The sequence below is a fragment of the Bos javanicus genome, chromosome 19 (assembly GCF_032452875.1).
Source record: "Bos javanicus breed banteng chromosome 19, ARS-OSU_banteng_1.0, whole genome shotgun sequence".
NCBI classification, from domain to species: Eukaryota; Metazoa; Chordata; class Mammalia; order Artiodactyla; family Bovidae; genus Bos; species Bos javanicus.
The window spans coordinates 14,944,664-14,972,123 of NC_083886.1; the positions used below are offsets into that span (position 1 = coordinate 14,944,664).

Genomic DNA, 27,460 nt, shown 5'->3' on the forward strand with positions numbered 1-27,460 from the left:
ACATGGGCCCTTAGTTCCCTGACCAGGGATCAAAACAAAGTCCCCTGCATTGCAAGGCAGACTCTTAACCACTGGACCACCAGAAAAGTCCCAAAAGAAACTGTACTTTTTGGTAGGTAAAAAATGGTTCTATATTGGCAATTTTGTATGGTTCAATCTAAAATAATCCCATATAGGTCAAAAACAAAGTAAAACTATATATATACACACACACACACATATATATATATACATATATATACATAAAATTATGTACACATTCATACACTTACATATGTAAGTACAAAAAAACAAGTCTAGACTATCGACCACTGGTGATTTATAAAGGGAAGATGAGTAGATATAAACTTTCACTTTTTACTGTATATATTACTGTATTATTAGAATTTCTTATAATATGCAAGAATTTGTGCCTTAACCATAATTTTTATTTCTTAAAAATTTACCAAAGTGTACATTTTCTTTGTTCCATAACTTTTCGTTTTAAAAAAGACAAAGAAAACACAGGCAGTTCACTTAATATAAGCTGACCACCTCAGCACAGCTTCTGATCTTCTGACAACATAGAAGACTCAACAAATCAGGATTCTCACATATCCAGAAATTTTTTCTCACTTGACTTTTTATAAAAGATAAAAATAACAAGATACCAAAACATTAATAGTCAGAAAACTAATTTTAAACAAATGCCCTAAATGCGCTTTTCATATTTACAGTATTTTATGAGATGATCCCAAAACTTTTCGAATATTTAATTATATATCCATTAAGCAAGGAGCCAATTAAGTCAAGATATACCTATTTATTAGATTGCTATGCTATTATTAAAAGGTCTGAGGTAGCCTTTACATGTAATAATATGGAAGATATCCACATTGTAGCTAAGGCAAAAAGCAGATTGGGGAAAAGTTAACCAAAAGTTTAAAACAACTGAGTCATTCCTTTGTTGAAATATTCCAGTCTTATATAGTTTACATTATAAAAACATCTAAAAAATGTGTCACCAGAAAAAGACCATTTTAATTTTTGTCAGTAGTTTTAGGCATGAAAATCCTTCATAGTCCCATTTCTTCTAAATTCTCTTAACTTCTATGCTTACAAGCAAAATCAGCATGAACTCAGTCAGTGGGTGATAAATGATTGAAGAAGCAGGCACAAATGTGGGAAAGACTAAAAAATAGGAGAGCCCACATGATATAAGAACAAGGCAGGCCTTTAAAATACATACATAAGTTCTAGACACAGGTCATCCATTTAAAGTATTTTAGAAAAATTTTAATGCCACGAGGAAAATTTTTATATATAGGAAGAAGAAATCTTGGATTATAAAAACAATATATATGGTAAGACCCTAATTTCATAACTATCGTAACAGTTATAGTTATGGGAACCTATTAATAAAGACTGTCATTAAATGAATCTATGAACCAAAAAAGGCTGGCAAAAATTTTATGTTTATATTATAACCAGGAAAAAAAGGAATTTTAACTGATAAGCAATATAGCTAATTCCCTACAAAGGGTTTCTACTCTTTTGCAAATTATAGCAAATAGGACATACATCAGCAATTCAATTGGAAACATTAATTCTTCCTATTAAGGAGGTTACAGGATGCTTAACTTGAAATGCAAGCAACAGAGCAAAATCAGTTGAATATGCAGTATTCCTCTTGAATTTTTTGCAGATGAGTCAAACATGAGTAGCTTGCTTTTCTAAAACATAGCTCTTTGATCATCTCCCTGGTGGCATAACTGACACTTCCAACTAGTTAAAAAGTGAAAGGAGAAATAACTGGAGGGGACTGTGAAGGAAAGAAAAAATACTGTTGAAGAAAAGATCTCCTTTTGCTTCGGCGCATGTTTCTACATAGACAGACAATAATTAGAAGAACAGTTTCAGCCTCTATCAGCTCCCTCCCTCACTCCTCTCCAAAGGAAAAAGAATGAACTCTGATCTGTCAGTTTGGAAGGAGAAACTGAGCATGTATAGCTCAGCCTTTTCCCCTTTGAGATCAGCCCACTACACAGAACACATGTTCTTTCTCAGCTCTCAATCATACAATAAACTAAATGGCAAAAGCCGTCTCTGTGATTACTCACATTGCCAGTAACCAGTGAGTGAGCCTGCTTAACTTATGTTCACTTTACGAATCTGATTGTTGCTGCACAGTTAGGACATTTTCATCACCATATCTGTTCGTATTAAAGCTGACATTTTGATCTCTGTCTGCCAGGGTTCTTGGTTCTGAACTTAAGTGGGGCAAAAAAGCGGTTTGCCCCTAACTCCACCACACACCCACACACACACATACACACACACACACACTCTAACAGGTGGTGGAGAAAGAATCAGGACCTCCTTAAAGCTATGATTTAACCACCTAAGAAGTGTTCTGTCCAGGTGAGTGGCTTGCTTCAAAACAAATTTAAATTGTTTTTGTGAAACGTAGGTCACTTCCTCATTCTATTACATAAACTACATCTCCTGGTCTTACAACCCTAACACTCTCATGGGTATATATCATAAACCAGGCTCCAAATCCCCATATTTGGGACTATAATTGGTCCGTTGAACATGATCACACCCCAGAGTTAGTAACCTACCTTCAGCCCATCATCCACATCCTTCACATAACCTTTTTCATATAGTTCCTGAGGAACATTTAAAATTCGTTTTGAAAAATCATTTTCGTGCCAGTCCACACAAAGACCTGCAATAGATAACAGTGACTTAAAAGCAGCTACAAGAATTTCTGTTCTTGTCGATTTTCTTCTTACACCTTCTTTAAAATGCTTTCATATTTATTCAAACTTGAGGGTAGATGTGAGAAAGAAGAATACCATAAAACCCTGATCAGTCCTTGGAGTTAGCAGGATTTACCTAATATCAACATCTGGCCACTTGGGTTCTGATGCTGGAAAAAGTCAAGAGAGATAATAGGCAGCAACTTAAAAAAAAACAAAACAGAAACGCAAGGACCTGAATACAAGACAAACAAACAAAAAAAAGCATGCCAGACTTCTCACAGAAACTCAGCAAGCAAAGGATCTTCGATTTGTGTGTTCAGGCCTGCTCCAGGGCCAGAGGTCTGAGAAATAATTCAATCTTTATGAGCCCTTGGAAATGGAAATGGCGGTTTTATTGGCCTCAGCAGAGTCATGACGCCAAGCTTCCTGACTGTCCCTGTACTCAGCCACAAGGGGAATGGTACAGCCTCTCCATTCAAACAAGAACAAACTCAACCTTTTATTTTAAACTGTTTGACCCAGCAGGTCTGGAAAGGATATTGCAATTCCCCTGGAGAGCCAGAGTAACAAGAGTTCAAATCTGTTTAGACTCAAAACAATGGTAGTTCCCATTTGTAAGAGGTTTTAGTGTGTGTCTGCTCCCTGTGCTTGAGGACCGAAAAACAGAAGTTCATAACACTGACAGCTCTAATAATCCACATGGCACTCTTTAAGGGATCTGTCAAGAATAAATCATTTTTAGAAAAAATTCAGGCTTCTGCATGCTTGGAAGAAAGGTTGATTATTGACCTCAGTTTTCAGGGCAAATGAGTGGTTGAATGGTATTAAACAGGCAAAACAAACTGTCAACAGATTGTGGGCTCACATTAAGAAAATACTGGCCAAAAAGACTATATACGTGGATCCACATGACTGAATCACTTTGTTGTACACCTGAAACTAACACAACATTGTTAATCAACTATACGCCAATATAAACATTTTCAAAATATAAAGACTGAATAAACAAAAAGAAAGAAAGAAAATACTGGCAGGCAAATATCTAAGTAAGTGGGTTTTAGCTTTTTCTTAGTGATTTCAGTCATCGCCCAGGCAAGTTCAAAGGCCTATTCCACCTAAGAAGACCATCTCTGAGGAAGATCCTAGCCTAGGAAGACCTATCCTAGCATAGATCTGAATCCACAGAAGCAGATGAATTTCCTCAGAGTTTTTCCAAATTAAGTCCCAAGATCATTTACATTACCGTTTAGTGTCTCTGAACCTTGTACAAAATTTACATTCTTAAGACATGATAGGATGTTGTATGAAAGGAGCAAAGGTTAGCACTCCCCTTGACAAAGATGGAAGAGGCTCTTGGGCCTGACAACACGCATATGCTTAAGACATGATAGAATCATAGATACAGCAATTAAGCCAGGAGATACAAGCTACCAATCAATCAACTTGGATTCTATTTCTTGTCAAATATTTAATACATTTTAAAGCAGGCCTAAGCCCCCAGCCACAGTCCCAAATACCCTACTGAGCTTTTCTGCACTTTAAGATACAAACAAGAAATAAAATTTCTTACCACTGCCACTCCATGGAAGAGTTGGGATACCAGCAGTTTGAGCCACTATGGAAGATGCGATCTTATCCCCCAGAGCCCACATGGCTTGGCTTGGAGGACCTAAAAACAAAACAAGAAAAGAACCCTGACTGTAACATTTTGGCCTCATTTCTTTCCCAAGTATTTTGTCTTTCATATAATTGTTTTTGTATTTGTCTTGTACCCCCCGCATCGCATACTATCCACATCAGAAACTTGATGACGGGGACTGCTGTGTTTTGGCTCATCTTCGTATCCTTTATAGAACCTAATGTAGCAGATTTTTACACACAGAGAGAATTCAATATATGTCAATATATGCTGAATTCAATCCCTGACAAATCATCCTTCATGATCCAACACTACCAGATTAACAAAGTCTTCTCTTTTTTTATGATTATCCTGAAATAAGGACAATAAAGTTTTGGGGTTCAAGTCTAAAATATTATACTCTCCTTGGACTTAGGGAAACCCAAAAGGAAGATTTATCATTAATAGGCTTTACAAAGCATAATCATCATTGTTGAGACAAAGACAGAAACACTTACCACCATATAACCTTGATTTTTCTCTCTCTACAGGAGAGCAGAAAAGTCAGAAGAAATAACCCTCACTTACAGGACTATAACCTATATGCTTAAATGTGAAGATACTGATTCATATTTAAGGGCACACTGATTGTTGAATATAAAAGCCCAGTGCGTGATGAAAAATAAAAGCCTAGTATGTGTTAAACAGAAGAAAAGCAAAATATAGAGGGGGAATATGGACCAAAATGACAGAGTGAAACAGAAAAACAGGAAGAGTACGTCAGAAAGGCTTACCCATGAAGGCGATGCCATTTTTCAAGAGAAGTTCTGGGAGCTTGGGATTCTCAGAAGCATGACCCCAGCCAGCCCAAACTGCCTACAAGGGAACACAATATGATTCATTCTTAAAATTCGTAGTAAAAAGAACACGATTCAACTGTATTCCTCTCTAACCAAGACTGGCCGTACTTCATGAGGTACAATAGTGCCATAGCAGCCTAATGCTTAATTCAGCTTTTATGCCCGATTCTTGGCCAACTTTTTACAGAACAACAACAAGCAGTCGACTGTGGTAAAACCTCTGAAGACGTCAAAAACAAGTTGAAACTGATGTTAAGATCCAGCTGGTACTGTTGCGCTTCAGGAAAGTCAGTTCATACCTTTCAACTACACTCTACAGAGCCTCTTCTAGACATGCTGGTTTTCTTTTGTAGATTGCATTACTTTGGCCACCCAACTCCACCTTTATATCTAGTGGTTATACTGCCATACAAATGTCAAGTTTTTTTCCTCTTTGGGCTTTAAGACACTTACCCTAAACTCTCTACAACAATGTGATAAGAGAAGAAAAAACCTCCTTCTACACTACTGTGGTTCTAGACTAAGAGTATTTCATTGGAAATAGGTAACTTTCACTTAGTGGGAGGTTTGAAGGTGAAATGGATAGAATAATCTCTGAAAGACCCTTACAAACCTCTTGTTTAGATGATGTTTACTTTATGGTGACTCATTTCACTCTTCTCATCTTTCTTTTCCCTCTCTGTATATACCATATAAAGGCTCTTATCGAGGTTCAGAAAAGATGCTTTATATAAAATTAAAATTTCTTCACTGGCTATCCCCTCGTGCCTAATTGTAAAATGGTTGAATTTGGCACAGGGAACGCTTCTCAATAATCTATAACAACCTATATGGGGAAAGAATCTAAATAACAGTGGAAGACCTGAACCAAAGGCCAGACACTATAAAACTCTTAGAGAAAAACACAGAACACTCTTTGACATAAATCGCAGCAGGATCTTTTCTGACCCGCCTCCTAGAGTAATGAAAATAAAAACAAAAATTAACAAATGGGACCTAATCAAACTTAAAAGCTTCTGCACAGCAAAGGAAACCATAAGCAAGGTGAAAGGACAATCTTCAGAATGGGAGAAAATATTTGCAAACGAAGCAACTGATATAAAACTGAGAATACGTTTTATTCTCCAAAACACAAACGTAATAGTGGATATATGTCTGTGGATACCTGATTTACTTTGCTGTACAGCAGAAACTAACACAACGTTTTAAATCAAACATACTCCAGTAAAAAAAAAATGTTTTTTTTTTAAAAGGCTGAATCTGGTTTTCAAGGAGACGCTGGCATGTCTTACTTGCACGGGGATCCTTTTAGCAATGTCAAGAATTAACTCCACATTTGCATAGTTGTTGTTGTTGGGGCCTCCTGGCACGGGCACGTAGTGATCCGCCATCTTAATGTATTCTGGAAACACAAGCACATTACCAATAATTAAAATTTATTTTCAGAAATGTAACATCAGAGCAAAAACTACACAGAAGACAAGTACCATCATATGTAAGCATGGGACAAACTACATTCGTGGGATAACTTCCAGAACCATTCATTTGGAGGCTCTTTGTTAAGTCACAGGCACTAAAATGTGATAATCTCAGGAAGCTCTGACACCAAGCAGCAGTTCCCAAACAGTTCACTGTGTCAGCTTTTTGAAGAGTCATTATGATCTCTATATTAAGGGTGACGTGTCACTGAGAGGCCCATTATTCTGTTCGGAGAAAAAGTTCTATGACACCTTTCATCTTTAACTTGCACTATATTCTGAGAAGGCCCCTTTCCTGATATAAAGCCGGGACAAAATGAGGAAACTGGGAAGAGACTGGAGGGTTTGTAGACTTGCTAAACAGGAAAGGTGAGTTACAGGAGTCTGTCAAGTGCTTGAAAAACATTTGTTTATCTGAAATGTTCAGGATACTACGGATTTGAAAGATACTTAAAAAGCTAACTTCTTTCCTTATTTTTTTTTGGGGGGGGGCACAGTATCCCCTTTCAAATCTGTGACCTGATGTTTCTTCCTTTTCTGGAAGTAATTGTGGCAGAGCAGCTACAATGTAAAGACTGTACTAAGCTCTTTATATACATTACTTTATTTAATACTCAGTAATCCTTTTTATAATAGGTATTATGAGCATCCAGTTTATAGGGAATTACGTCTTGGAGCAGTTAACTAATTTGCTCAAGGTCCATCTCCACCATATTTTTTAAAAAGACTCTTTTTGGGGGTGGAATTTGGTTGCTGTGCTAGGTCTTTGTTGCTGCATGCCGGCTTTTCCCAGTTACAGGTACTGGGGTTACTCTTCATTGCAGCGCGCAGGCTTCTCATTGAGGTGGCTTCTTTCACTGCAGAGCAAAGGTTCCAGGCGTGCGGGCTTCAGTAGCTAAGGCTCCCTGGCTCAGCAGTTGTGGAGTCTGGGCTTAATTGCTCCATGGCTTATGGGATCTTCCCAGACCAGGGAAGGAACCCATGTCCCTTGAAAGATCCCACAAGCTGCAGAGCAACTAAGCCTGTGTGCCACAATTATTAAGCTTGTGCTCTAAAGCCTGGGAATTGCAACTATTAAAGCCCACGAGCTCCAGAGCCTGTGCTCTGCAACAAGAGAAGCCACAGAGTGAGAAGACTGTGCACTGCAAAAGAGAGTAGCCCCTGATCACCACAACTAGAGAAAAGCCTGCACAGCAACGAAGACCTAGCACAGCCAAAAATAAAAATAAAACGTTTTGAAAAAGAATGGAGCCCATCTCACTGGGAGACTTTTCCTTGCTGGCTTGCAGGAAGCAGGAAGTCATTTGGGGATGGCCCACATGGCAAGGAGCCAAGAGCAGGCTTCAGCTAACAACCAGAGACACATTCAGGCCCTCAGTCCAATAGCCCACGGAAAACTGAGTGCTGCGAACAACCACGTGAGCTTGAAGGCAGACCTATCCCAGGCTGAGCCTCAGACGGGACGGCAGCTCCACTCGAACACTGATGGCGGCCTGATAACCGGAAGTCAAAGACCCAGCTATAGAAACTGTGAGATAATAAATGTCCACTGCTGCTTTTCTTTGGAGGGATACTTGCCATATGGTAATACAGTATTTTATTTATTCTGTCCATTAGTAACTACTATTTGATAACATCTACAATATTAATAGAACTTAATCTAAAAGAAGTTCAACTTACATTAGTTTTTTTGCATTTCAATACTGGATATTAAAATTATGATGGCCGAAATTTTATGTCAAAAATTTATAGTGGATGTTTGACATTAGTTGTTTACATACAATTCAGTGTTTGGTGGAAAATGGTTTGGCTGCAAGAGAGAACATTTGGTTTACTTCAACTAATAGGAATATCTCTTAATGCTGGGATGGCCTCTTTGTATTTCTTCTGCTGTTGATTTTTGGCAGTTATCTGTGACTGTATGAATAGAGCTGAGTGGAGAGGTGCTCATCATGCTTATTCCAAATAAGAGTATGTAACCAATTACTACAGGAATGAGGTGCAATTGTCCAATATTTTTGAAGCCAACAGGTTAAGTATAAGGAGTTTAGCTAAGATTCAGGAATTAAAGCCTGAAGCTTCACATGAAGCCAAACTGAGAGTCCAAAACCTTGCCAGTCTTCATATCCTCCAGTATTACCCTCCACAAACAGATCTTTCAAGTTGCTACCTGAATCATCCAATTATTTACACATATATTTTAAAAGTATCTATCTTTTGGATAAGATGCATGTTGAAATATTTACAGATGCAATAAATATTTGCTTTAGAAATTATGCTTGGAGGAGAGAGGAGGTATAAGTATAGCTGAAAGAAGTTGATTTTGGATAACAGATAGATGGGAAGGAGTTCATTACGCTCTTCAACATTTGAATTGTGAAAAACAACAACTAATTCACTTAAAATGCAAATCTTTAATGTCTGATATACATGCAGACACAGACGCACACACACATACCTAAAAAGTCCATGCTTTTAAGGATGAAAAACAAGACCATCCTTGACAAATACTAGGTCATGTCTAGATCTTGTCAGATAGATAAGCTATCTGCAGTTTCCAGATAACCTCTGTGTCACACCTTCAAATATTTGCATATATGTTCTTTCTGCCTGTAATATCCTTGTCTTCCCTCTAGTTCAGTTCAGTCGCTCAGTCATGTCCGACTCTTTGCGATCCCATGAATTGCAGCACGCCAAGCCTCCCTGTCCATCACCAACTCCCGGAGTTCACTCAGACTCACGTCCATCGAGTCGGTGATGCCATCCAGCCATCTCATCCTCTGTCGTCCCCTTCTCCTCCTGCCCCTAATCCCTCCCAGCAACAGAGTCTTTTCCAATGAGTCAACTCTTCGCATGAGGTGACCAAAGTACTGGAGTTTCAGCTTTAGCATCATTCCTTCCAAGGAAATCCCAGGGCTGATCTCCTTCAGAATGGACTGGTTGGATCTCCTTGCAGTCCAAGGGACTCTCAAGAGTCTGCTCCAACACCACAGTTCAAAAGCACCAATTCTTCGGCACTCAGCTTTCTTCACAGTCCAACTCTCACATCCATACATGACCACAGGGAAAACCATAGCCTTGACTAGACGAACCTTTGTTGGCAAAGTAATGTCTCTGCTTTTCACTATGCTATCTAGGTTGGTCATAACTTTCCTTCCAAGGAGTAAGCGTCTTTTAATTTCATGGCTGCAGTCACCATCTGTAGTGATTTTGGAGCCCAGAAAAATAAAGTCTGACACTGTTTCCACTGTTTCCCCATCTATTTCCCATGAAGCGATGGGACCAGATGCCATGATCTTCGTCTTCTGAATGTTGAGCTTTAAGCCAAATTTTTCACTCTCCACTTTCACTTCCATCAAGAGGTTTTTGAGTTCCTCTTCACTTTCTGCCGTAAGGGTGGTGTCATCTGCATATCTGAGGTTATTGATATTTCTCCTGGCAATCTTGATTCCAGCTCGTGCCTCTTCCAGCCCAGCGTTTCTCATAATGTAGTCTGCGTACAAGTTAAATAAGCAGAGTGACAATATACAGCCTTGACGTACTCCTTTTCCTATTTGGAACCAGTCTGTTGTTCCATGTCCAGTTCTAACTGTTGCTTCCTGACCTGCATATAGGTTTCTCAAGAGGCAGGTCAGGTGGTCTGGTATTCTCTTCTCTTTCAGAATTTTCCACAGTTTATTGTGATCCACACAGTCAAAGGCTTTGGCATAGTCAATAAAGCAGAAATAGATGTTTTTCTGGAACTCTCTTGCTTTTTCAATGATCCAGCGGATGTTGGCAATTTGATCTCTGGTTCCTCTTCCTTTTCTAAAACCAGCTTGAACATCTGGAAGTTCACGGTTCACGTATTGCTGAAGCCTGGCTTGAGGATTTTTGAGCATTACTTTACTAGCGTGTGAGATGAGTGCAACTGTGTGGTAGTTTGAGCATTCTTTGGCATTGCCTTTCTTTGGGATTGGAATGAAAACTGACCTTTTCCAGTCCTGTGGCCACTGCTGAGTTTTCCAAATTTGTTGGCATATTGAGTACAGCACTTTCACAGCATCATCTTTCAGGATTTGAAATAGCTCAACTGGAATTCCATCACCTCCACTAACTTTGTTCATAGTGATGCTTTCTAAGGCCCACTTGACTTCACGTTCCAGGATGTCTGGCTCTAGGTAGTGATCACACCATCGTGATTATCTGGGTTGTGAAGCTCTTTTTTGTACAGTTCTTCTGTGTATTGTTGCCACCTCTTCTTAATATCTTCTTCTTCTGTTAGGTCCATATCATTTCTGTCCTTTATCGGGCCCATCTTTGCATGAAATGTTCCCTTGGTATGACTAACTCTTACTCATTCTTGGGTAGACATAACCACTTTCAGAAATCTCTCTTAACTATGTTAATTCCTCTTAACTCTTAACCCAAGAGCAGGGACCAGAGTTAAGATGTCTCATCTCTGTGTTCTCATAGTACCCTGTACATATTCCTATTATAGCACTTACCTCATTGCATTGAAATTATTCGTTTCCTAGAGCAAGATCACAGCGTATTAAACTGTGGGTCTCCATGCTCACTGAGTGAATGAATACATGAATTAATAGGAGTACCAAATAGAAATATGGAAAAAGAAATCATGCAAGGTAGCTTACATTTATTATAGACAACTTCTTCTTTACAACTATCCAGTGAAACAGACATGACTTTCCTTGTACAGATACAAGACTGCAGCTCAAAGATGTTGAAGGATCAATCTAAATGAACAACATCTGCTTTCCAATCAACTGGTGCCTTCTCTTTTTCTAAAGATAACATTATAACCCTTACTGCCTTAGGAATAGTCTTAATATCATTGTCTCAAGACAGAGAGTACATATAAGACCAAAATGAGTTTTTAAAGACAACTCTTTAAAGACACAGGTTTGATCCCTGGTTCAGGAAGATACCACATGACACGGAGTGACTAAGTCCACATGCCACTAAGTCCGGGTACTCTAGAGACCGAGAGCTACAACTACGGAGCCTACACACTTTAGAGCCCGTGCTCTACAACAAGAGGAGCCATGGCAGTGAGAAGCCCACACACCACAACTACAGAGTAGCTTGCCACAACTGAAGAAAAGCCCGTGCAGCAATGAAGACCCAGTGCAGCCAAAAATAATTAATTAAATTTTTTTTAAGTATAAAGCAGAAGTATTAGCTACAATCTTTCAACTATACCAACAATCTACAATAACCTACCACTCTCAGATGGAGGGTCATCTAAGCAGAAAGAATATGCAGAAGAGCCTACAGAGTAAAACTTACTTGGGTCCTAAGAGGTCTCTATTCCCAGGAGGAAGGGGAAAAAGAATCTTAACACTGAAATTCTCTAAAATTCAATGCAGTTCATAAGGGAAAGGGCACTTCCTTCCAAGCCTTTCTACTTACACACACTATAAGAATGTGACTTAGCAAGTAACACTGAAAACCCAAATCAACACTTTGGTTAAATTAACACCCATTTTTACTTAGAAACAGGAGTTTATGTTGAGGCTACATAGAGTACAATCCTGGTCTACGCCTATTATTGACACTTTTTAAAAGACAAGTCCTTGGGTTTGAATCCCCCAAGTTGACATCCTCTTCCTTAAAGGTTGTGCCATTCAATGTTTTACGTTTGAGGATGCTGCTTTCTTAATGTTTAATAACTTACCTGCATTGGCTTTCAGGTCTTCAGGTGTGACCATGACAACAAATCGGATTGCACGTTCATTTCGAAACATCTCATAAGACCACCGGCGGATGGATCTCATGCATTTCACAGCTGCAATGCCATTGTTGGCAATAAGAACCTGGGAGAGTTGGGGGATAGGAATTGCAAAGAAAAGTGGAAAAGGCAGGCAAAGATGGAGGAAAAGACAAGAGAACATTTTTGTACATCTTTCTCTGAAATGCCAGAGTTTCAACTAGGAATCTGTATAGCTGGTCTAGGCAATTAAGAACCAACTCCTGCACGGTCAAGGGATGTTTTAAGATGCTAGCAAAGCAAATACTTCAATGCTGCTGTTGTTTAGTTGCTAAGTTGTGTACGACTCTTACGACCCCATGGAATGTAGCCCACAAGGCTTTGTTGTCTATTGGATTTCCCAGGCAAGAAATACTGGAGTGAGTTGCCATTTCCTTCCCCAGGGGATCTTCCTGGTCCAGGGATCAAACCTGTGTCTCCTGCACTGCAGTGGATTCTTTACCACTGACTCACCTGGGAAGTCCAAAATATGTGCCAGCTAAAACTTACTCCTTTCTTAGTTCATTTCCTGAAGGGACACATCAGTTCCTCAAGTCTTATAAGTTGAAAGAGACTCACAGACTTAGAGAACAAACTTATGGTTGCCGGTGGGGGGAGGGATAGTTAGGGAATTTGGGATGGATAACAGAAGTGAGGAGACACGTAATCTATCCTCATTGGAAGACTAATGGAAGTACACCGCTGAAGCAATACTTTTAGGAGTGGGAATACAGGTCCCCACCCTTTAAACTTAATCACTGTAAGCTATTGCAACCAAGTCAATCTCTCAGCTCTGACACGATGTGGATAAAAGTGACTCAGATTTGCTCACGTTTCAAAATACTTATAATCACTTTAAGTACTCTTGCCTGGAAAATCCCATGGACAGAGGAGCCTGGTAGGCTGCAGTCCATGGGGTCGCTAGGAGTCGGACACGACTGAGCGACTTCACTTGCACTTTTCACTTTCATGCATTGGAGAAGGAAATGGCAACCCACTCCAGTGTTCTTGCCTGGAGAATCCCAGGGACGGGAGAGCCTGGTGGGCTGCCATCTATGGGGTCACACAGAGTTGGACACGACTGAAGTGACTTAGCAGCAGCAGCAGCAACATACCCTCTAAATATCTCAAATTTCTGGTGGGATCCATAAGTTACAGTGTATCAAACTTGTTTAAGCCTTCTCTTCTGAAACTCTCTCCACTCCTTTAGCTCTAAATCCCAATTCAATGACACTAACCTCCCCATCATCACCCCACAAGCTAATCAATTTCTCATACCCTCTCATATCAGTGTAGCCCAACTCTAGGAAAACCTTGAAATCTTTCTAAAAGCAACTTATGGGCACTGCTTCACCTTCTTACTTAGTTATGATCAAATTATCAGTGGTAAATACATATTTCAGAAAATAGTGAAATTATCTAATCGTTTAATTTAATTACTTAATAAAGCTAGGGAGGCAGAAAGGATAATTCTGCACAGTCTCAGAAATTCAAGCCACATGCCAGTTTCAAGCAAATCTAGACTACAAATCGAGGCATTAAATCTCATGGGCTTTTGAAAAAATAATTGAGCAGGTTGTAACTTACCTTCTCAATCACTTTATTCCCACCAAAACGAGTAACAAATTCTGCTGGAGAGGCTACAGTGAAATCTCGCTGTGAGTCTATTTTCTTTCGGTCTCGACCTTGCTTGACTAGGTGCAAGCCAGACATGCTGGATCTGTAAAAATAGAAAAATCACGAAAGTCTACAGATGAGATTTCTTCACATCATCTGTCTCCCCTGGAGACCTGCTTTTCACTGCCCAGACTTGAAAGTGTACTTCCTATTGTACCCTTGTGGAAACTGCATGCTGGGAGACCACACAGTTTTTAAACAGAAGAGAGAAAAAGAAAATGATCACTGCTTGTGAAAATTTCAGGGGGGGCGTAAAAAAGTGTTCCCTGAATAATAAAAGGCAATATTAAGGTTTACCAACAGACACCATCACAGAGAGAGAGGCAAAGAATAGATTAAAATGAGATGGTATGCTGCTGCTGCTGCTAAGTCGCTTCAGTCATGTCTGACTCTGTGCGACCCCATACACAGCAGCACACCAGGCTCCTCTGTCCCTGGGATTAATAATATTAATAGACTCAGAGAGACTGTTAAAACTAAAAAATAAACAGTTAGCCAGCCTGCTTCTGAACTATGATTCTGACACACAGAGGACCTGCACCTCTGTTATCTCTAGCCTCCGTCTTTCTTACTAGCTATAACTCCACATTTTTAAATGCCTACTAAACGCTTTAGTTGGGTATTCCATAGATGTTTCAAAATCAACAATTACAAAAACAATTTATTTATGAGGCAGCATTAAAAAAAACAAATTTCATTGATCTTATGATAACACAATTTTTTTTTTTTTTTAGCTTTTTAAAATCTCTGAAATTGCTATGTATCTTACAATTGATGGTGTGCTTTATTTAAGTGGCAGAATTTCTTTTTCTTGTGGTACATACAATAATGATGCCTCTAACAATTAATGGTGCTTTAAATTATATAGCAGGGGAAACAGCATAAGCCTGCGTTTAAATTCCACATCTTCACCAAACAACCTTGCTAAGCTTCACTTTTTCTTTGATAAACTATACATGGTATTGGGACTTCCCTGGTGGTCCAGTGGGTTAAGAATCTACCTGCCAACGTAGGGAATACAGGTTAGACCCCTAGTAAAGGAACGAAGATCCCACATGCTGCAAGGCAACTAAGCCTACAAGTGGCAACTACTGAGCCCGTACACTGTAGAGTCTATGCTCTGCAACAAGAGAAGCCACTGCAATGAGAAGCCAGAACAGCCCCTGCTTGCCACAACTAGAGAAAATCTGCATGCAGGAACAAAGATCCAGCTTAGTCAAAAATAAACAAGAAAGGAGTTGCAAAACATACAGACACACACACACACACACACACACACACACACACACAGTCCCTAGAGATTAGCTTTCAGTTTCTTAGGGAGAAAGAGACGGAGAAGGTATAAACCTAGGATAAATAAAGAACTGTCTAAGAATAAGACAATAAGGGAAGCAAAGTGTTTATTGATAAAATTAAGGTGGTGAAGGGACTGATCATACGGTCTAATCAATAGTTTAGAGAGCAAAGGAACGTTCTGAGGGTCACTTATAATCAAAAAAGGGAAAAAAACAGAAATATATATTACTTTTAATGATGGGATCCTTCATATAGCCATAACCAGAAGTTAGGCACCATGCTAAAAACAAGATGATAAAGTGGAAAGATACAGAAGACCTCAAAATATTTACTTCACACCTACCTTTTCTCAGAAAGCTTTTATAGAATGTTGTCTTTCAAAAAAGATGAAGTAAACCAAGAAAAAGGGAGACAAGGAATGCAAAAAATAGCACAGAAGAAAAGAGAAGGGAATTCTCTTAGATGACTGTTAAAACTGGAGGACAGACTGCTCCAGGAAGAACGTCCCCTTGAAAAAATGGACAGATGGCCTACTGTACTTAACCACAGAAAAACAGAATAAAACTCTGTGTGTGTATGGATGTGTGTAATAAATATATATATAAATATATGTGTGACCAAGGAAACCAGAATTGAAAGAGACGCATGTACCCCAATGTTCATCGCAGCACTGTTTACAATAGCCAAGACATGGAAGCAACCTAGATATCCATAGGCAGACAAATGGATAAGAAAGCTGTGGTACATATACACAATAGAGTATTACTCAGCCATTAAAAAGAATGCATTTGAATCAGTTCTAATGAGGTGGATGAAACTGGAGCCTATTATATAGAGTGAAGTAAGGCAGAAAGAAAAACAGCAATACAGTATACTAACGCATATATATAGAATTTAGAAAGATGGTAACGATGACCCTATATGCGAGACAGCAAAAGAGACACAGATGTAAAGAACAGTCTTTTGGACTCTGTGGGAGAAGGCGAGGGTGGGATGATTTGAGAGAATAGCACTGAAACATGTATATTATCATATGTGAAACAGATCGTCAGTCACAGGGTGCTCAGGGCTGGTGCACTGGGATGACCCTGAGGGATGGGATGGGGAGGGAGGTGGGAGCAGGGGTTCAGGATGGGGAACACAAGTATACCCATGGCTGATTCATGTCAATGTATGGCAAAAATCACTACAATATTGTAAAGTAATTAGCCTCCAATTAAAATAAATAAATTAATAATACAATAAAATATTAAATAAATTAATATATGTGTGTATTGCTTATATGTCTGTTTTATATATATAACAATATTATATATTTATATTTAGACAAATACAAGTCATTTTATATTTATTAAAATATATAAAACATGATAGAAAGTCATATATATAAAACAATGTATAATTTGTATATATAAAATATACCAGTTGCTTTTTACTTATTTGACTCTCAGTGGAAGATATGCTTGCTTCATCCTGCAACAGGTGGAAGAAGCCAAGTAAAAAGAAAAAAGGATGATTATTTTAAAGACAACATTTGCCAAATTGGTGTTTTTCATTTGTTTCTATATTTGCCAGGGTTTATTCAATTTTCATTTTTCAAAATAAAAACTCTGGAATGCAAAAAGAAATAAGTACACAAACATACACATGAGATACTAGAGAGACATTTAATGACTGCCACCAAGCAAATCACTGAGGTCTTCCATGTCAACCCGCTGCTGGAGAGGCACAGACCTGCAGGAGGTCTGAAAGAGGGGACTTCCGTGGTGGTCCATTGGTTAAGAGTGCACCTTCCAGTGCACTGGAGGCAGGTCCGGTCCCTGGCTGAGGAACTAAGATGCCACATGCCGTGGAGCATCTCGGCCTGCTGCCGCAATTGCTGAGCCCAGGCCCTCCAGAGCCCCGGCGCCACAACTAGAGAGTCTGCGTGTCGAACTGCTGAAGTGGCTGCACCTACTGAACCTGCGCCACAACGAGCCCACGCTCCAGAAGAGAGATCCCGCGAGCTGCTGCTAAGACCCAACAGGGCCAAATAAATATATTAAAAAGAGAGAGAGAGAAGTCTTAAGAAGGCCAACTAGGCCTGATTCACTTCCTCCTCAGGTTGAGTTCTAAGAGCAGGAAGCAGAAAGATTCAAGGCAGGACACCTTGGCACCCACAACAACTCCAGGCTGGCTGCCCACTCTCACACGATGCCAGGACAACAGCAGAGGGCACATTTACTGGCCCCAGAGACAGAGTCTAAAAAAGTTTTCTGCAAAACTACCTTTGACAGGATGCTACCTACTATCCAGAGTTGCTATTTTCTTTCAAAATAGATGAAAAGACTTCACTCTTCAAAGTCCAGCCAAGCCCAGTGAACACATTTGGCACAGACTGAGTGAGGTCCCTTATCCAGGGAGCAGCTCGCAAAGTCTGTGCAAGGGTGCTTGCTTTCAACATAGCTACAATGTCACACGTGGTCTCGGATATCTTTGGTTCAAATTCTGAGTGTAAAATAAAGGTTCAGAAATTCAGGAGCAAACATGAGATTTTTAATTCATTTCCTTAAGAAAAAAAAGAGTTTCCTACAGACCCACAAAAAAAATCATCAAATCAGATTGCCCATAAATTCCAGGGCTTAGCTGTCAACGCCTTTACTGCTTTTAAAAGGCATATATTGCCTAGATAGGGCCCTCTAACACTTACCTTTGAAGCATGTAATATCTCATTTCCTTACTCTCCTCCGCAGAACCCTCCATATCAAGATGGCAAAGGAATAGAGGTTTTTCTCTTCAGCTGTCGGCCTTGTAAACACAAGCTGGAGTTCGTCCTCCCGCTGCAGGTGCTTAAAACCCAGGAGGACAAAAGATACTGTGCCTTCTGCCTACTTCTTGGCCCTGCTTCAGTCAGAGTAGAGTACTCCTCATGGCCTCAAACCACAGTCTTTTTGTCTACTCTGTCCCCAATCTCCATACTTCCCCTCCTGTTGGCCCCCCCATTACACTGGGCTCCCACACAGCATCAGCTGATTTCCCAAGGGGACAGAGAAGAGAGGGGGAGAAATATAGAAGCAGGTATAACTCTAAAGTAGATCTCAGCAGCTTCCGCCTTAGCTGCAGCAAAAGTGCTTTAACAACGGTCACTTTCTTCTGACGGTCACTAGAGAGGCTCCGCGGCCTCTCCAGGCTGCCAGGGGCACGTGACAGGGAAGGCTCAGGGCAAAAAGAGAAGACCAAGCTTATGAGGACAGCTATGCCCAGAAAATAATGGGGTCAGGAAATCTAGAGGGAGGAGGAAAGAACAGGTGATTTCTGAGACCCAATCACAACAAGTAAGACTGAGTTTCAGACTCCAAGACGGGGGGAGAGCAGGTCAAGAGGGAAAGCAAGCCAGTCAGAAGGACGAGACACGCCACCACTGAGGAACTTGGAATAAAGTGGGGGTCACAATTCTAATTTTAAGGCCAGAGTAGTGGTGTACACACACCTTTTTTAAAAACAACAAAAATCTAAGATCTTATTCACTAAAATTTGAGAACAAGACTGGAGCTGGCACAAACAGGATAACAGAGAGGATGTGGATAAAAGTCACAGAAACGTAAAGGGGCCCAGACAAGTATTTTAGACACAGGTCTAACCCGGCGTTTAGGCAGGGGAGAAAAACCCTGCCTAAAAGCCACGGGGACACATCTATTGTTATGCTCATTTGCCACAGAGTGATAAACCACTTAAATAAAGAAATGGTGACTGAAAGGGAAATGGTATCCTGTTTTAGCTTTTAATTAAGTAGATGCTGAAAATACTGCTCCCTTGTCATGGCAGAAAAGATCATGATTTCCTGAGCCAAGTCCTCAGGAATGGTATTAATTCACCAGAGTCACATCTAACCTGATTCAGGCACCACAGAAAAATTCCTTCTCACCGAAATGTTGAATACAAATGGTTAACTCTTATCTGATGCAACTATGCCGTAAATCTATTAACATTCCACGAAAACCCTTCAAAACAGAAGTACACAAATGATCTGGAACACAGATAAAAATCAAATAGAAGATAAACCTTGATGTTAGGACATTCAGGTGACCCAAGGTGAAAAGACTCAATCAGGCCACTCACTCAATATGACCATTAGTCATAATACAAAAAAAAAAGGAAGTCCTGGATTGGTTTCTGAACTCTGCATCACTCCTTTTACACTGTGCTAACGTCTGATAAAGTCAGTAAAGTTTACTTTTTCCTTTAAAGAAGCAGATGCAGAGGAATCCTCCTATCTTGATCTCTCTTCAGGATAACAAGTCTCGAAAAACAGAGCACTGAAGCCTTTGGTTCAGAACAATTACAGTGACCACAGATGTAGAAGCAGCTTAATTTTTACACACATCTAAGGGTCTCTAGATGCAGGCACTTTCCAGAAGAGAATCACTCTCTGCCTTTGTTAAGTTCAACATTCAAAAAGCAAAGAATGGCATATAGAAAAAAAGCAGGTTATTTTGCTCTTGATTATATAAAAAAATATACTAAAGAGGCACTCTCGGGAATCAAGCTTGTGCTTCCCTTCACCAAAGGGATCTTTCTAAAACAACCAAACGCTAACAGGGCACACCCAGCTCCAAAACAAAGCTAGTGTTTCTCATCTTTTACGGATGCTGCCCACCATCTTCCTATAATGTGAGAACACAAGAAATAAAAGGCCACATTCCCACATTCGTTCCTCCAAATTCAAGGCACCCTCATTTTTAATCTAACATGAAAAGAGAGTGTCCAAAGTAGACACATACCTGGCACCAAATCCAACTAGAAGCCCACACTGACCCCAGCATTGAAACATGCCAAGCACCAAGGATGACGTAGCAGTTTATCCGGCAGACAGTGATGCATTTAGCTGGCTCCGTTGCAAGGCAGTCTGAGTTATACTGCAGCACACGCTGGGAGACAGTGTTTTTACGCTGGGGCTTTCCCAAGCAAAGAAATCTTGCATCAGGGATGTACCTCTTTGGAAAATCAGTCTGCTGTTAGGGACTTCCCTCCTGCTCCAGGGGCTGAGACTCTACACTCCCAACCTGGGGGGGCGGGGGTGGGGGAGGTGCGGCTGGGTTTGATCCTTGGTCAGGGAACTAGGAAATGGCAACCCACTCCGGTATTCTCGCCTGGGAAATTCCACTGACAAAGGAGCCTGATGGACTACAGTCCAGGTGGTCACAAAGAGTCTGACACAAAAAGCACACACACACGCACACACAAACACACACATACTAGGGTACTAGATCTCACACACCACAGCTAAAAATTCGCATGTTGCAACCAAAGAGCCCAGCAATGATGATGGAAGACCACACATACCACAACTAAGATGGCAAAGCCAGATAAATGAATATTGGGAAAAAAAAAAAGAAGAAGAAGAAGAGGATCAACCTTTTTATATATAAAAAGGTTTAGCTGTGGAACTTCCCTGGTGCTCTAGTGGTTAAGCATCCACCTTGCAAGGCAGAGGACTCGGGGTAAAGAATTCACCTGCCAAGCAGGAGACATAGGTTCAGTTCCTGGGTTGGAAAGATCCCCTGGAGAAGGAAATGGCAACTCACTGCAGTGTTCTTGCCTGGGAAATCCCACGGACAGAGGAGCCTGGTGGGCTACAGTCCACGGGGCTGAGAAAGAATCAGATATGACTTAAGTGACTAAACCGCAGTAGCAGCAGACTTTAATTTCTCTCAGCAATGTAACAATTTTAATGTACAAGTCTTATGCTTTTTTGTTCAATTGATTCCTAAGTATTTTATTCTTTTTGATGCCATTCTGAATAAAATTATTTAAGTTTATTTTTTTTTTTTGCTTGCTCATTGCTAGCTAGTACATAGAAATGCAACTAATTTTTGTGTATGGATCATACACCCATTTTAAAAATCCTTAACTTTATTGAGACAGAATTCACATACCATATATTTCGGCCATTTACAGTATATAATTCAATGGTTTTCCTTACAGTCACAGAGTTGCGAACCATCATCACAAGTCCATTTTGGAACATTTTCAGCACCCGCCAAAGAAACCCTGTACTCGGCAGCAGTCAGTCCATATTTCCCTCAAACCACTCCCCAGTCCTAAGCAATGACTAATCTACTTTCTGTCTTTATAGATTTGCCTGTTCTGGATATATAAATGGGATGATATCATGTGTGGCTTCTCTCACTTAGCATAATGCTTTCATGTTGTAACATGTATCCATACTTCATTTCGCTTTATAGAAAACTTTCCACTTTGTGGATTTACCACATTTTGTTTATCCATTTATCAATTGATGGGTATTGGGTTGTTTCCACTCCGTAGCTATTATGAATAATGTTGCTGTGAACACTCACATACAAGTTTTTATGGGAACATATGCTTTCATTTCTTATAGGTAATTAGGAGTGAAATTATTGGATAATATGACAAATATTTAGTTTTATAAGAAATTTCCATATTATCTTCCAGACTGGCTGAAAAACAATTTACATTCATTTACATTCCCACCAACTACCCACAGAAGATCCAATTATTCCATATTCTTGCAAACATTTGGGGTTGTCACTTATTTTTATTTTAGGCACTCTGACAGTTGTTTACTAATATCTTACTGTCTTAATTTGTACTTCTCTAACAGCTAATGATTTAAAACATCTTTTCACATCTTTATTTGCCATCTGTACATCCTCTGGTGACATTTGCTTCTTATTTCTCTCTCCTTATTGAAAATATTATTTATTGATTCATTGTTGTCATACTTTTAACAAATTCTTTAAACATGTTTTCCTTTAGTTCTTTGAATACATTTATGAAAGTTGCTTTGAACACTTTGTCTGATAATCCGGCATCTAAATGCTCAGAGACAGTTTGTGTTCTTTTTTTCTAAATATGGCCTACACTTGCCCATTTCATGTCTCATGATTTTTAACATACTAAATAATTTATTGTAGCAACTCTGGATTCTGATTTCTTTCACCCATGAAGACTGCCGCTGTTACCAATGTTTGCTCACTGGTTTTTCTTTCTTGGTTTAATCATTTGCCTGAGCTAAATCTGTGAGATCTGGCTCTCTCAAAAGTTTAGTCATTACTGTCTCAGTTCATTTTCTTCTTATTATGCATGTTTTTATGTTTGAGCCTCCTTTCTAAGGGGTTACTTCTCTACTTGTAAAACTTAATCAGGCAGTAATTAGGCAGTGGTTATACGCAAACGCCTGAAGCCAGTAAGGCTTTTGCATTCCGTCCATGTGTCCATGTATGCAGTAGAGTAGCACATTCAAAGTTCAGGACATTTTCTGGTTATGTCCTGGCTTCCGCTTTCTGATGAGCCTTATCACGCCTACTCTGTGCAGGCATGCAGCCTCAACCAGCAATATGCTTACCCCAACCACAACACACCTCAAGCTAGGAGAGCCGGCGGCCCCCCTCTCTCGTCTGCTGCAGGGATCGTCACTGGGAGCAGGGTACCATCTACTGCTCAAAAGGAATATGCTCCCTTCAACTGCAGTAACAGCAACACCCATCCTCAGGGCACGCCCACAGCAGCACAACCTCCATGCCAACCAAGCTGAGGGCAAGGAATAGGAATACTCCTGGCAAGAACACCACAGATGCCTACTGTTCTTATGGAATTTCAGCAAACATAAACTTTTCTCAGACTGTTGTATGCCTTAAGGTTGATTTGAAGGCTGAAGTGGTTTTGTCGAGCTTTATAGCTGCTTTTTCTCACACGCTAGTAAAGTAATGCTCAAAATTCTCCAAGCCAGGCTTCAGCAATATGTGAACCATGAACTTCCTGATGTTCAAGCTGGTTTTAGAAAAGGCAGAGGAACCAGAGATCAAATTGCCAACATCCCCTGGATCATGGAAAAAGCAAGAGAGTTCCAGAAAAACATCTATTTCTGCTTTATTGACTATGCCAAAGCCTTTGACTGTGTGGATCACAATAAACGGTGGAAAATTCTTCAAGAGATGGGAATACCAGACCACCTGATCTGCCTTTTGAGAAATTTGTATGCAGGTCAGGAAGCAACAGTTAGAACTGGACATGGAACAACAGACTGGTTCCAAGTAGGAAAAGGAGTTCATCAAGGCTGTATATTGTCACCCTGTTTATTTAACTTATACTCCGAGTACATCATGAGAAATGCTGGAGTGGAAGAAACACAGGCTAGAATCAAGATTGCCGGGAGAAATATCAATAACCTCAGATACGAGGCTTCCAAGGAGTAAGCACCTTTTAATTTCATGGCTGCAGTCACCATCTGTAGTGATTTTGGAGCCCAGAAAAATAAAGTCTGACACTGTTTCCACTGTTTCCCCATCTATTTCCCATGAAGTGGTGGGGGGTTTTCCTGTAGTCATGTATGGATGTGAGAGTTGGACTGTGAAGAAGGCTGAGCGCCGAAGAATTGATGCTTTTGAACTGTGGTGTTGGAGAAGACTCTTGAGAGTCCCTTGGACTGCAAGGAGATCCAACCAGTCCATTCTGAAGGAGATCAGCCCTGGAATTTCCTTGGAAGGAATGATGCTAAAGCTGAAACTCTAGGACTTTGGCCACCTCATGCGAAGAATTGACTCATTGGAAAAGACTCTGATGCTGGGAGGGATTGGGGGCAAGAGGAGAAGGGGACGACAGAGGATGAGATGTCTGGATGGCATCACTGACTCGATGGATGTGAGTCTGAGTGAACTCCAGGAGTTGGTGATGGACAGGGAGGCCTGGCGTGCTGCGATTCATGGGGTCGCAAAGAGTCGGACACAACTGAGCAACTGATCTGATCTGATCTGATCGCTGCTTTTTGGTGTTAAGGATTTGTTCATCTCCTCATTTGGTTACAGCTGGAAGTCCTGCTTGTTTTATTTACTTTTGAAATGTAACGTCATAGAATAAAGTGCAAAAGTCTTAATAATACATTTAGTTAATTTTACATACGTATACACACATAACCAACCACTCCATCAGGGTATAGATCATTTCCAGAGCCTCAGAAGGATCCAGTGTGCTTTCTTCCCAGTCAACATCTTCCCCAGTGTAAACACTATTCTGAACTCTATCACCATCAATCAATTTTGCCTCCTTCTGAACTTCATATGTATACTGTCCTACTGTATGGATTTGATCAATATTATGTTCATGAAATTCATCCACGATGTGGCATACCAGTACTTTGGTTTCACTGTGTGTAACAGTACATTGAGTGACTATTGCATGATTTATTTATTTATTCAATTGATGGACATTCGTGTTATTTATGAATTTTGATTATACTTGGACTTGGTTTCTGGTGGACAAATGCATTCATTTCTTTTGGACAAACAGCCAGGAATGGCTTTGCTTATTGATAGAGTATATGTATGTTTACTACCCCAAAGTGGTTGTGCCAACTTTTATCTCCATCAGCTATGTATGAGACTTTCACATACATACACATATCTCACACCCTTGCTAACACTTGACATTGTCAGTCTTTTAATTTGGGCCTTTTGGGATGGCAGTTAATTCACTGTGATTTCTAATTTGCAAATCCCAGATAACCGATAATATTAAACACCTTTTCATAAGCTTATTTGCCGGCCGGCAAACTTATTTTCTGAAGTTCAAGTCTTTTCCCTATATTTCTATTGGGTTGAAATGTCTTCAAAAGACATTGAAACATCTTTTTCTTACTGATTTATAGGTTTCTGGCAGTGAGATTAATTAATATTCTTCTTTCAGCAACAGAGAACAATTAGCCAAAAAAACATCAAGAATACAGAAGAATAATGCAATTGAAAAACTCAACTTAACTGACATGTATAGAAACTGGAAGGCCAAATGACCATAAGAGAATATCAAAATAGGAGAAAGAACAAGAAGAATTTCACAGCCCAGGCAGCATTTGAGAAGAACCTTAAAACTTCAAGTCTCCAAAGTATGAAAGGAATTTCAACTGTCAGGGGAAGAGCATTACAACAAGAAAACCGGAGAGAGGGTTGGAGCAGGAGAAGGAAAGAGAGGGAGAGGGGAGAGTAGTGGGAAGGGAAGTGGGAGGACACCAGTGGGAGAGCAGGCAGGCGAGCAGATCCTATGACGCCCTTGAGTAACTACTGTCTTTTCTTCCTTGCCATCAACTTCATAAGAGTTGCCCTGTTGAAATTCCTGCTCTTTCACCATTTGTTACTGCTTAATCTCTTGCCATCTACTAAAGCTGTTCATCTCAAGCTCTCCAACTCACTCCCTGGTGCTTTCTCTCCAGCTTCCATCACCATCCACCACTTCATGCTATGTCTTCTACCTTTGAATTACCTTCCCCGTGGTTCTCCTTCTACCTCACTAATCATTTCCTTGTCCCCTTTTTCCTCCTCCTCTCATCAAAAAGTAGACAGTTCCTTAAGATACATTTCCCTTCTACCTATCTCCTCTTCCTCATAATGATCTAATCTACTTGCACAACTTTAATTTCAATGCAACAAACATTTATTAAGCATATACTATACCCCCGGCAGTGCTCTAAACTCTGAGAAAGCAGTTCTCAGTTCAGGTTTCAGATCAGACTCACCCGGAGAGTAGAAGACCAGAGACTGTAACTTAATTAGTCTGGGACAGGACTCAGGAATTCCTATTTCTTTAAAGCTCTGCAGGTGATTCTATTACACAGCCAAACCTCAATACTGTGTTCCATTTTACCCGTCTTAGTGTGACATACACGATCCTTAATGATCTGACCTCTATCTTACTAACCTCTTCTTCCATTGTACTAACCACCCTGTCCCCCTTATACTACTCAATGTCTTATCACTGCCTGAACATGCTAGATGTTTTCACAATCTGGTACCTTTACACACGTTGTCAACCCCACTATCTCTACCCTTCCTCCTACACACAAACCTACCTGTTAGCTTGTCTGTTTTATGTTCATCCTTCAAAACCTAGTTCAAACATCTCTGAGACATAACAGATCTCATTAAGCCCACCATAATAATGATTATAGCTGTCGTATTACAAATAACATTACCCCGGCACAATGTGTGGTTAGAGACTCATATGTAACAGGGACCCAGTGAATAGTGCTGTGAGATGATCAGTTTACATCAGAAACACCGCAATGCCCGTGTGGCACTTCCACTGAAGGGGGAAAGAGACTGAAGAAAAGCTAAAATACTACTGCCATAAGAAATAAGAACAAGAGCGATGGCAGCAACAATGGAAAGAAGGGGATGGATTCAAGAATTATTAGGGGCTGTTTGACGGAAAACAACAAAATTCTGTAAAGCAATTATCCTTCATTAAACAATACATAAATTAAAAAAAATTATTAGGGGATAGTATGAAAAAGAATATGTAATTAGGAGTGAGGGATACTTGGAAGACCAGGGAAGTGGCTATGCCATTAATTAAGACAGACCTAGGGAGAGGATCAGAGAAGGCAATGGCACCCCACTCCAGTACTCTTGCCTGGCAAGTCCCATGGACGGAGGAACCTGGTAGGCTGCAGTCCATGCGGTCACTGGGAGTCAGACATGACTGAGCGACTTCGCTTTCACTTTTCACTTTCATGCATTGGAGAAGGCAATGGTAACCCACTCCAGTGTTCTTGCCTGGAGAATCCCAGGGACAGGGGAGCCTGGTGGGCTGCCGTCTCTGGAGCCACACAGAGTCGGACACGACTGAAGTGACTTAGCAGGGAGAGGATGTGGTATAAGAAGAACACGGGTTTACGGCAGGCATGGGGGAAAAATGGAGGGCAGGGCTATTTAGGGAGTTTGGGACCAACATGTACACACTGCGATGTTTAAAATGGATAACCAACAAGGACCTGCTATTGGTAGGGCACAGGGGACTCTGCTCAATGCTACGTGGAAGCCTGGAAGGAAGGGGAATTTAGGGGAGGGAGGGTTCATGTATATTATGGCTGAGTCCCTTTGTTGTTCACCCGAAACTATCACATTGTTAAACGGCTATACTTCAATATAAAATAAAAAGTTACTGAAAAAAAAAAAGAAGAAGAGGGCTGAAGCCAGAAAGCCTTGCAGAAGACCACCAATTAAGGGGCATGTGGGAAAAGAAAG

At 40.2% G+C, this 27,460-nt stretch overlaps 1 protein-coding gene, 1 long non-coding RNA gene and 1 other non-coding gene across 14 annotated transcripts in view; 2 read left to right on the top strand and 1 right to left on the bottom strand.

Annotated features, from left to right (window-relative positions):
• ACACA (acetyl-CoA carboxylase alpha) overlaps positions 1-27,460 on the bottom strand; it is a 286,320-nt gene that overhangs the window by 176,986 nt on the left and 81,874 nt on the right. For 9 of the 12 annotated variants that reach the window (XM_061390286.1, XM_061390285.1, XM_061390289.1 and 6 more), the window contains 6 exons: positions 14,040-14,172; positions 12,381-12,519; positions 6,518-6,627; positions 5,160-5,241; positions 4,318-4,416; positions 2,604-2,710 (listed from right to left, as the gene is read on the bottom strand). In XM_061390286.1, the coding sequence (XP_061246270.1) occupies positions 2,604-2,710; positions 4,318-4,416; positions 5,160-5,241; positions 6,518-6,627; positions 12,381-12,519; positions 14,040-14,172 (670 nt within the window). Of the gene's footprint in view, positions 1-2,603; positions 2,711-4,317; positions 4,417-5,159; positions 5,242-6,517; positions 6,628-6,712; positions 6,796-12,380; positions 12,520-14,039; positions 14,173-18,114; positions 18,548-27,460 lie in introns of those variants that run through there. The other 3 variants (XM_061390294.1, XM_061390293.1, XM_061390295.1) reach the window with 2 other exon arrangements.
• On the top strand, positions 4,044-4,171 carry LOC133233167 (U6atac minor spliceosomal RNA). The gene has a single exon (XR_009731642.1). It is a non-coding gene; the product is annotated as a U6atac minor spliceosomal RNA (small nuclear RNA).
• Positions 6,859-12,688, top strand: LOC133231758 (uncharacterized). Its single transcript, XR_009731228.1, has 2 exons — positions 6,859-7,072; positions 12,397-12,688. It is a non-coding gene; the product is annotated as an uncharacterized LOC133231758 (long non-coding RNA).